Genomic DNA, 10,774 nt, shown 5'->3' on the forward strand with positions numbered 1-10,774 from the left:
GACGTACGTCCAGGACATCATGGGCGACATCTTCTCGCTGGGCTTCGGGCCCTACCGCTGGGTCTGCTCGTCGGGCGACGCCGGCGACCTCGCGAAGACCGACGCCATCGCCGCGGCCGTGCTCCGCGAGGTCGCGGCCGCCGCCAGGGCCGAGGGCGCGGACCGCGTCGCGGACCAGTGCGCGGACAACCTCAAGTGGATCGAGGAGGCCGGCGGCCACGGCTTGGTCGTCGGCTCCGCGGCGCGGATTCTCTACGCGGACTGCGAGGGCCGCGCGCTCATCGCGAAGCGCATGAACGACGCCGTGCGCGACGGCGTCCTGGCCGCGCCCGTCGTCATCTCGCGGGACCACCACGACGTCTCGGGCACCGACAGCCCGTTCCGCGAGACGTCGAACGTGACCGACGGCTCCGCGTTCTGCGCGGACATGGCCGTGCAGAACTGCATCGGCGACGCGGCGCGCGGCGCGACCTGGGTCGCGCTCCACAACGGCGGCGGCTGCGGCTGGGGCGAGGTCACGAACGGCGGCTTCGGCCACGTCCTCGACGGGTCCGACGACGCGGGCGCCAAGGCCGCGCGCATGCTCCACTGGGACGTGACCAACGGCGTCTCGCGCCGCGCCTGGGCGCGCAACGACAACGCGCGCTTCGCCGCGGCGCGGGCCATGAAGGCCGAGCCGAAATTGAAGCTCACGGTGCCCCACGACGCGGACGACGCGCTCCTGGCGGCGGCCCTCGCGGGCTGAGCGTGTCCATAACATCCTGCGTGCAAAGCGCGCTGAGACTCATCGAGGTCGCCGACCACGACCGGCCCTACCTTCAATATAAGGTTAATGAAGTCAGATTGCATTTTCCGCTTGTGGCAAAGCTATTAGGTTTGATGCCTTCCGAGCGTTGACAGCGAACCGCAATGGCTTTGCACACACTCCTACGGTCGCGCCTAGCCACGGCACATGCGCGCGGTTTCGCTGTGCGCGCGCTGCCGCCGCTCGGCACGCCATGCCTGCGCGAACAGGCAAAACCGGTGCCCGAGGCCATGTTCGGCACGCCAGCGCTCGACGCCATCGTCGCCGATTTAGTGGACACGATGCGCGACGCCAACGGCGCGGGCATCGCCGGCCCCCAGATCGGCGAGGGCTGGCGCATCTTCGTCGTGGAGGGGAGCGGCGCGAACCCGCGCTACCCATACAAGCCGAAACTACCGCTGACGGTCTTCGTCAACCCGGAGCTCGAGGTCGTGGACGAGGCGCCCATGGAGATCTTCGAGGGCTGCCTCTCCATCCCCGGCGTCCGCGGCCGCGTGGCCCGCGCGTCCAAGGTGCGCTGCGCCGCGCGGCGGCCCGACGGGTCGAGTTTCAGCGTTCTGGCGGCGGGCCACGCGGCCGGCACGCTGCAGCACGAGCAGGACCACCTCGACGGGATCCTCTTCCCGGACATCGCGACGCCCGGCGGCCTCGTGCTCGCCGACGCCTTCGACGAGTACCACCGCGACGCGTTTTTTGCGTACGCCGCTCGGCTCAACGACGCGCACCCGGAGCCCTGGGTCGTCGAGGCCGCGCGCGGGCCCGCCGTCGCGGCGTCGACGACCACGCGCTACGCGCCGACGCTGACCTGGACCGGGGCCGCCTTCGAGCGGGACGTCGTCGTCGCCGTCGACGCGGGTGGCCGCGTCGCGTCCGTCGAGCGCGGCCGAAGCGACGGCGCGCGGCTCCCGGGCGCCGTGCTGCCGGGCTTCGTCAACGCCCACTCCCACGCCTTCCAGCGGGGGCTCCGGGGCCGGGGCGAGACCTACGCCCTGGACGACGCGGCGCGGCCGTCGTTCTGGACGTGGCGCGAGGCCATGCGCGGACGTCCGCGTCCCCGAAAAAACTTCCGAGGGCACGTCGCTCTCCCTAGGTACGACCTCGTCGAAGGCCTCGACTCCGTGGACGCCTTCCGCGCGGAGACGCTCGCGTGCTTCCGGGAGATGGCCGCGGCGGGCATCACGACGGTCGGCGAGTTCCACTACTTCCGCCACGGGCCCGGCCGGTCCTTCGAGCACGATTTGGCCGTCGTCGACGCGGCGCGAGAGGCGAACGTGCGCGTCGTGCTGCTCGCGGCGCTCTACGAGCGCGGCGGCTTCGGCGGCGAGGCGCTCGGCCCGGGCCAGCGGCGCTTCGCGAGCGGGTCGCTCGAGGCCTACTGGGCCGCGCTCGACCGCCTCGCGGGCGTCTGTGTGGAAATCAAATCTTCAACCCGACTTCAATGTGCGCGCAATCGAACGATTTGGACCAGACTCTTTCGCTGTGCTTCGAGAACTCGACGAGAGCAATCCATCCGTCCAAAAATCAGCCGAATCGACGTCGATTTGATTGAGATAGAGAGTTCTGAAGTTTGGTGGGGACCCCCCAAACCAGTGGTTGATTTCCACACAGGCGGACGTCGTCGGCGACGCCGAGGGTACGAGGCGCGGCGACGGGCTCGGCGTCGTCGCCCACAGCCTGCGGGCCGTGGCGCCGGGCGACGTCGCGGCGCTCGCCGCGGGCGCGCGAAACCGGGGGCTGCCCTTCCACCTCCACATCGAGGAGCAGCCCAAGGAGGTCGCCGACTGTTTAAAGACGCACGGCGTCACGCCCATGCGCCTCCTGCTGGACCACGCGGACGTGAGCCGCGCGACGGCCGTGCACTGCACGCACACGGACCCCGGCGACCTCGAGGCCTTTCTCGCCAAGGGCGGCCGCGTCTGCGTCTGCCCCCTGACCGAGGCGTCGCTCGGCGACGGCGCCTTCGGGCCGCTCGACGCGTCGCGCGGCGCCGTGAGCCTCGGCGCGGCGCCGGCGTCCCGTCCGAAAACGTCGGCGGAAACGGACCCTTTTTTAGGCACGGACTGCAACGCGCGCGTCGACATGTTCGAGGAGATGCGCTGGCTCGAGTACAGCCAGCGCCTCGCGAGCGGGCGGCGGGGCTGCTACGCGGCGGCGGCGAGGCGGCCGGAGCTCGCGGCGACGCTCCTCGGCGCCGCGACGGCCGAGGGCGCCGCGGCGCTCGGCGTCGACGCAGGCGCGCTCGCGCCGGGCGCCTGGGCCGACTTCGCGCTGTTGGATCTGGACGCGCCGGCGCTCGCCGGCGCGGAGGACGTCCTCGGCGCGGCGATCTTCGGCGGGAGCGCCGAAGGCCTGGTCCTCGACACGTGCGTCGCCGGGCGCTGGACCAAGGGCGGCTACGCTTAGGAACGCCGGAGCTTTCCGCGCCGGTAGACGCGGTCGAGGAGGTCGAGGCCGAGGTAGTAGGCGAGCTCGCCGGGCCCGTCGACGTCCCAGACGGCGAGATCCGCGAGCTTGCCGGCCTCGACGGTGCCGCGGTCCGCGCCCTGCCCGAGCGCGGCGGCGCCGTGGCGCGTGCAGCCGGCGAGCGCCTCCTCGGGCGTGAGGCCGAAGAGCGTGCAGGCCATGTTCATGACGAGGAGGAGGGAGCAGCAGGGCGACGAGCCCGGGTTGCAGTTCGTCGCGAGCGCCATGCGCACGCCCGCGGCGCGGAACGCGGCCACGGGCGGCGTCGCCCGCTCCTTGATGAAGTAGTTCGCCGACGGCAAAAGCACGGCGACCGTGCCCGCGGCGGCCATGGCCTCCACGGATTCGGGCGACGCGTACTCGCAGTGGCTGCACTCGAGGCAGCCCCAGCCCGCCGCGAGCTTGCCGCAGTGGAACGCGCCCTGCAGCTGGTCGCCGTGGACCTTGCACGGCAGACAGAGATCCCGGGCGGCCTTGAAGACGCGGCCCGTCTGCGCCGGCGAGAAGCCGACGCCCGCCTTCTCGCAGAACGCGTCGACGGCGTCGACGAGGCCCTCGTCCTTGAGCGGCGCCAGCATCGCGACGACCTCGTCGACGTAGGCGTCGTCGCGGCCTTTGAACTCGCGCGGCGTCGCGTGCGCGCCGAGGAACGTCGTCGCGACGTCGACGCCGAGCTCCTCGCCGAGGCGCCGCGCCGCCGCCAGCTGCGCGCGCTCGCCCGCGAGGTTCAGGCCGTAGCCGCTCTTGATCTCGAGGCACGTGACGCCGCAGCGGAGCATGGCCTCGACGCGCGGCCGCGCCGCCGCGACGAGCCCGTCGACGCCGGCGGCGCGCGTGCCGCCGACGGTGTTGACGATGCCGCCGCCGGCGAGCGCGACCTCCTCGTAGGTCGCGCCCTTGAGTTTCAGCTCCCACTCCGCCGCGCGCGCGCCTCCGTAGACGACGTGCGTGTGGCAGTCGACGAGGCCGGGAGTGACCCAGCGGCCGCCGAGGTCGACGATTTCCGTCCCGGCGGCGACGCGGCCTTGTGGCACGGCGGACGCGGGCCCGACGAAGGCGATGCGCTCGCCGGCGACGCCGATCGACGCGTCGAGCACGGCGCCGTAGGGCGCCGATGTGTTGGCGGCCATGGTGGCAACGCGGCAGTTCCGCAGGAGCAGCGTGAACGGCGCGTCCGCGAGGGCAGACATTGTAACTGTGCGTCTACCAAGCGAAGGTGCTCAAAGAACGACCTGCGAACTTACCAAAGCGAGAGCGCGCGCCATCGGACTGGGTGTAAATTCTGTGGCAGCACCTTCGGCGAGCAAAGCAGCCCCAAAGTCGACCTTGAAGACTGCCCGCACACGATGCGGCCTATGTAGCCCCTCGCGCGCGGCCAAATCATGCGCTGGGTGTGCCTCGCGCTAGCCCTCGGTGCGTCGGACGGCGGCCACCCGAAGGCGCTCGGTCGCGACGAGGACCACAAGGGGGCGCGCATCGGGAAGCCGGCCCACAACATGTGCGACGAAGATTTGGAGCGGGGCTGCTGGCCGCGGCTCTGGCTCCTGGGCGCGCAGAAGTCCGGGTCCTGCAGCCTCTTCAACGTCATGGAGAAGTCGCTGGGCGTCTGCGGCGCCGAGCTCACGGGCCCGAACGCGGCCGCGGCCAAGTACTTCCACAAGGAGACGCACTACTGGGAGAAGGCCGCGCGGCAGGCGGAGCGCGGCGCGAACGCGACGGGCGACGGCTGGGACTACGGCGACGCGGCCCACTTCACGCGCCTCTACCCGCGCCACATCGCCGGCCTCCGCCACTGCCGCAACGGCTTCGTCGAGGCGACGCCGAATAATCTGGTCGAGGCGCGCGTGCCCGCGCTGCTCCGCGGCGCCGTGCCCGCCAAGTTCGGCCGGAGGCTCCAGTTCATCGCCGTGCTCCGGGAGCCCGTCGCCCGGGACCTGAGCGCCTTCAACCACCAGCGGCACCAGCGCGTCGACTGGCTCCAGGCGTGCCCGGCGACGCGGTTCCGCGGCTACGAGGCCTTCGCGACCTGCCAGCTCGCCATCTGGCGGTCCAACGGCGCGAACGTGTCCCGGGTCTTCGACGCGTTGCGCTACGGGCTCTGGGCGGGGCTCTACGGCCCCCAGCTCGACGCGTGGAGCGCGTCGTTCGGCCGGAAGGATCTACTGGTTCTGGAATCGCGGAGCATGCTCGCGAACCCCAAGGCGACGACGGCGCTCGTCGCGTCCTTCCTCCGCGTGCCCCACGGCGACGCCCAGCGCGCCAAGGTCAAGGCCATGCCCGTCATCAACGCGCAGGACGACGGCAAGAAGCAGCGGACGATCTCGTGCGCGACGCGCGACGCGCTCGGCGCCGTCTTCGACCCCTACAACGAGGCGCTCTACGCGGCCCTCGACGACGCGCGCCGGTCCGGCCGCGCGCCGGACGTCGAGCCGCCCTTCCCGCGGTTCCCCAAGTTCCCCTGCGAGGACCGCGGCGCGCGCGCGGCCGCGCGGCCGCCGGGCCTCCCGCCGCCGCCGCCGCCCAAGCCGCACAAGGCCAAGGCCAAGCCGGGCGTGCGCAAGCACAAGCGGCCGGCGAAGAGCGCCGGCAAGGTCATGATCAAGGCCGGGTAATGATGAAGTCAAAATCTGCTCGCCAGAGGCAAAGCTGAATTTGTGGAGACGTGTGCTCCATCTCGAACAAGACGCCGTCCTTCCGCGCTGCCGATGGATTCATGCGCCTCGCGCCGCGGATCTTGAGCCGAACGCTTCGCAGCGTCGCGCAGGGGCCGATGCGGGTGCGCACCGCCGCGATCCTCGCCTCGGCGTCGGCCCTGCGCGCCCCCGGAACCCAAAGAACCACCAAACTGCCACAAGCCCAGCGCCTCTTCTCCGCGACCTTCGACGAGCCCGGCGACGACTACGACGTCGCCGCGCCGCCGCCGGAGAGCCTCGAGTACCTCTCCGTCCTCGCCGGCGGCGAGACCTACACGCGCGAGTTCAAGACCTGCCAGTCGCGCTCCGGCGTCTTTCTACGAATCTCCGAGTCTCCGTGTTCCGGAGCCACCCGCCGATCCCGAGCTCCCGTCGCACGGCACAGGTACGACCCGGCGACGAAGGTCATCAAGGACAAGGTGGGCAAGTACGTGAACGCCTTCACGAACTCGGGCGGCGGCGAGATCCTCTTCGGCGTCGACGACGACGGCGCCGTGTCGGGCTGCGTGCTCGCGCCCGAGGAGATGGGCCAGGTCACGCGGCTCGTCGACGGCGCCACCCAGCGCGTGGACCCGCAGCTCGACGTCGACGCCGTGCGCTGCGTCTACGTGCCCGTCGTCGGGCCCGGGAGCGGGCCGGACCGCTACGTCGTCGTCGTGCGCGTCAAGAAGGGGTCGGGCGAGCCCGTCTACTTCCAGGGCGCGGACTCGAACGAGGCGTGGATCCGCCGGTCCGAGAGCGTCTACGCCATGTCGAGGGACCTGCGCCTGTCGCGGGAGAGCGAGTGGAAGGCCGAGGGCAAGCCCGTGACGCGGAGCTGGCGCCACGTCGCGTGCCGGTCGATCCCGTTCTTGGACCACGCGCGGAATCTGAGGCTGGCGACGGAGGCCGTCGCGCCGCGGCGCTGGTTCTGGCGCGAGCTGCTGCGGCGCGTCGCGCGGGGGCCCCGGGGCAATTTGGTGCTCGTCACGGGCTCGTCGGGCGCGGGCAAGTCGACGCTCATGGCGGGGTTGGTCGCGCCGGAGGCCGTGAAGCGGCGGCCGCCGGGCGTCCCCGGCCGGAACCACCGGCGCTTGTTCGGCGGCGCGGGGGGCGTCGGCGTCGTCGGCGCCCACTTCTGCCTGGGCCACGCGCCGGAGACGACGTCCGTGGAGCTCTTCGTCCACAACTTCGCCGCGGCGCTCGTGTCGAGCCCTTTGACCGCGGCCTTCAAGCGCGACGTCGCGGTGCCCGGCGCCGAGGAGCTGCTGCGCGTCTGCGAGCAGCCGGACAAGGTCGTGGCGCTACGGGGCGTGCTGGGCCTCCTGGGCACGATCCCGCGGCCGGGCGCCGCGCGGTTGGTCTTCGTCGTCGACGGTCTGGACGAGTGCGGCGGCGATTCGGACGAGCTGACGATCCCGCGGCTGCTGGCGCTCGCGGCGCGCGACGCGCCGGACTGGCTCGCCTTCGTGGCGACGGCGCGGTCCGAGGACGGCGACGCGGCGCGCGCGCTCGCGGCGGCGCCGCGGTCCGCCGTCGACCTCGACGGCTCCCGCGGCGTCTCGGACGTCCGCGACTACGCGCTCGCGCGCCTGGGCCTGCCCGAGGCGCAGCTCCGGGACCGCGACGCGCGGCTCGCGGACCGCGTGGCGTCGGCGTCCAAGGGCAGCTTCCAGTTCGCCAAGGCCGTGCTCGATTTGGTCGCCGAGGACAAGGCGTCGGCGGCGCGCGATTTGGCGGAGCTGCTGGGCGACGAGCCGGACCGGCCCCGCGACCTCGACCGCCTCTACGAGACGCTCTTCGCGAAGCGCTTCGACCCGCGGGGCCAAGAGTGGGCCGACGGCGCGCGGCCCGCGCTCGAGGTGCTCCTCGCGTCGCCCCGCGCCCTGCGCGTCGACGAGCTCGCGGCGGCGCTGGAGCCGTTCCACCCGCGCCTCGACTTTGGCCGGGCCCTGGCCCGGTTGCGGCCCTTCCTCCAGCTCGAGGACGACGGCGAGCGCGCCGTGCTCCACGCGTCGCTGCGCCGCTGGCTCCGGACCGCCGGCCCGTTCCGCTGCGACGACGGCCGCGGCCACGCGGTCATGGCGTCGCACCACCTGCGGCGCATCCACGCGCTCACGGTGCGCCAGCACGCCTTGCTCGGCTTCGCGGCGTCGTCGGCGCCGGCGCTGAACGTGGACCGGAACCAGCAGGTCGTCTTCCACGTGCTCGAGGCCGCGGGCCACTGCGAGCGCGCGTCCGACGGCGACGCCGACGCCGCGGCCGCGGCGCTGCGGGATCTAGCCGGCGACGCGGCGCTCGCGACGGCGGACGCCCAGGGCCGCACGGCCGTCCACTTCGCCGCGAAGCACGCGACGAAGAAGGTCGCCGCGCTCCGCGTCTTGCTCGCGGCGCTCGAGGCGGCGGACCCGCCCGTGGCCGTCGCCGCGAGCCGCGGCGGCAAGACGCCCCTGGCGCTCGCGGCGTCGCGGGGCCGCGTCGACGCCGTGGCCGCGCTGCTCCAGTCCACGGAGCCCTACGCGGCGCGGGGCGACGCGCAGCGAACGGCGGTGGCGGACGCGGCGCGCGACGCCGCGCGGCACGCGGCGGCCGCGGGCGCGGCGCCGTGCGTGCGCGTGCTGCTCGCGCGGGGCGGCTTCGACGACGTCGGCCGCGACGACCTCGACGCGGCCGTCGCCGCCGCGCTCGCGGACGGCCTGGAGAGCGGCGGGCGGTCCGCGCTCGACGTCGCCGTCGGCCGCGAGCGCGTCGACGCCGTCGCGGCGCTGCTGCTCGGCGGCGACCGCGACGTCGGCGACCTCGACGCGTGCCTGCGCGCCGCGGCGGCGCGGGGCCACGAGGACCTCGTGCAGCGGCTGCTCGCCGCGGGCGGCGACCCGGGGCGCGGGCCGGCGCGCGGCGGGCACCGCGCGCTGAACGCCGCGGCGCGCAACGGCCACGCCGGGGCCGCGCGGCGGCTCCTGCGCGACGCGCGGGGGCTGGCGACGCTGGGGCTGGGGGACTACTGGGGCCGCACGCCGCTCCACGAGGCCGTGTACCACCTCCGGTGCGACGTCGTCCGCGAGCTGTTGGCGGCGGCGCCGGACGCGCTCGACCTGCTCGAGCGCGCGGACCGCGACGGCGCGACGCCCGTGCACGTCGCCGCGTACTGGTCCAAGGGCCGCGGCGCGAAGCCCGGCGCGTCGGCGCGCGCGAACAAGATCCTCGACCTGCTCTTGGAGGTGCCGCTCGCGGGCGGCGCGTCGCTCGACGACGCGCGGTCGCGGCGGCTCGCGAAGATCCTGGACACGCGCGACGTCGACGGCTGCTGCCCGCTGGCGCGCGCGGCGCGCGCCGACGGCGACCAGCTCTTCATGGTCGCGCGGTTCCTCGCCGCGGGCGCCTCCGTGCCCGGCGACGCGCCCGCCGCGGCGAAGGCGCGCGGCAACGACCGCGTCGCCGCGCTGCTCCGCGACGAGCTCGCCCTCGACGGCGACCCGGACCTCGCCTTCGACGGCGACGACGACGACGTCTGGGCCGCCGCGACGCGCGGCGACGCGACCGCCGTCCGCGCGAAGCTCGCGCGGCAGCCGGGCCTCGCGACGGTGCCGGACGTCCTCGGCCGGACGCCGCTGCACCTCGCCGCGCTCTGCGGCAACGTGGAGTGCATCCGGCTCCTGCTCGCGCACGGCGCCGCGGACGACGACGGCGCGTGCTACTCGGCCGCCGCGAGCCCGGAGGCCCAGTTCGCGCTCCGCGGCCGGACCGCACCGCGGCCGGACCTGCCGGCCGCGCGGCCCTACGACCGGGGCGGCGACGACGACGACTACCTCGGCGGGCCCCTGGGGGACGAGCTCGAGGGGCTGCCCCTCCGCAACGCGACGACGGTGCGCTACCGGTAGTCGCCTGTACATACGTGTGTGAAAAACGCCTACGCCTCGGTCGGACCGCGCGTCGCTCGGCCGGCCCCAAGCCTCAGTGCAGCTTGCGGAGCGCCGCCTCCATTCTCTCGAGGACGCGGTCGTCGCGGATGTTCGCGGCTTTGTGGCGCCGGCGCAGCGTCGCGAGCGCCCGCCGCTTGCACGCGCGGAGGCTCCCGCTCGCCGCGACGACGCGCGCGCCGCCGCCGAGGAGCGCCGGCAGGTGCTTCGCGGACCCGCGGTCGACGCGGACGACGCAGGTCCGCGTCGCGCCGTCGAAGAAGCGCACGACGGGGTTGAGCCGGCCCAAGCCGACCTCTCCCAGCTGGTCGAGGGCCCGCGACCGCAACACGTTGCTCACGCCCGCGCTCGAGTCCATGGCGCCCATCGTCGCGACGACGGTGAAGTAGCGGTGCTTCGCGAGGGACGACGCCATGGGTGCGGCGGCGGATGGCCGCGCTCGAGCTGCTGGGCTCAGACGCTGGCCATGCTCTTGCCACAAGGAAGCCAGGCGATGGTGCCGCTCGCGGCGCCCGCAGAGCCTGAGCCACCGAGCGCTACGCCGGCCGCGGCCGGCGCGGACGACGCCGCGGCCCCGCGGCCACCGCTCAAATTCGCGATGACCGCCGCGCGGCCGCACAAGTTCCAGAAGCCGAAACCGGTGGAGCCGGCCACTTATTGGGCCTACAATGGCGACAGCGACGACAGCAAGGCGCCGGCGACGCTCCGACCGCTCGAGGACGTCCCCGGCATCGACGACGACGACGAGGCGTCGGCGAAGCGCCCGCGGCCGGCGCCGGCCGCGCGCGCCAAGCGCGAGGCGCCCGCGGCCGGCGCCGCGGACGACGCCGCGGCGCGTCCGCCGCGCGTGCTCGCCATCTCCATGCGGCGCGGCGGCTACCGCCTCGCGTCCTTCGACGGGCGCGCGATCCCCG

The 10,774-nt window shown here is 73.9% G+C and overlaps 3 protein-coding genes across 3 annotated transcripts in view; 2 read left to right on the plus strand and 1 right to left on the minus strand.

Annotated features, from left to right (window-relative positions):
• Window positions 1-769, plus strand: part of AURANDRAFT_71046 (hypothetical protein) — a gene marked incomplete at both ends in the record, with an annotated part of 2,464 nt that extends 1,695 nt beyond the window's left edge. The window contains one exon of the mRNA XM_009036091.1: window positions 14-769. Coding sequence (XP_009034339.1) covers window positions 14-745 — 732 coding nt within the window. The remainder of the gene's footprint in view (window positions 1-13) is intronic.
• Window positions 770-909: 140 nt separating this feature from the next.
• Window positions 910-1,434, plus strand: AURANDRAFT_22058 (hypothetical protein; the record flags this gene model as incomplete). Its single annotated transcript, XM_009036092.1, has 1 exon — window positions 910-1,434. A coding segment is annotated over one exon (525 nt), but the record flags the coding sequence as incomplete, so codon positions are not given.
• A 1,770-nt stretch (window positions 1,435-3,204) lies between these two features.
• IDP (hypothetical protein) lies at window positions 3,205-4,458 on the minus strand (the record flags this gene model as incomplete). Its single annotated transcript, XM_009036328.1, has 1 exon — window positions 3,205-4,458. The coding sequence occupies one exon, from the start codon at window positions 4,456-4,458 to the stop codon at window positions 3,205-3,207; it is 1,254 nt and encodes a 417-aa protein (XP_009034576.1).
• Window positions 4,459-10,774: the final 6,316 nt, after the last annotated feature.

Source organism: Aureococcus anophagefferens (assembly GCF_000186865.1).
Source record: "Aureococcus anophagefferens unplaced genomic scaffold AURANscaffold_4, whole genome shotgun sequence".
In the NCBI taxonomy this organism is placed as follows: Eukaryota; class Pelagophyceae; order Pelagomonadales; family Pelagomonadaceae; genus Aureococcus; species Aureococcus anophagefferens.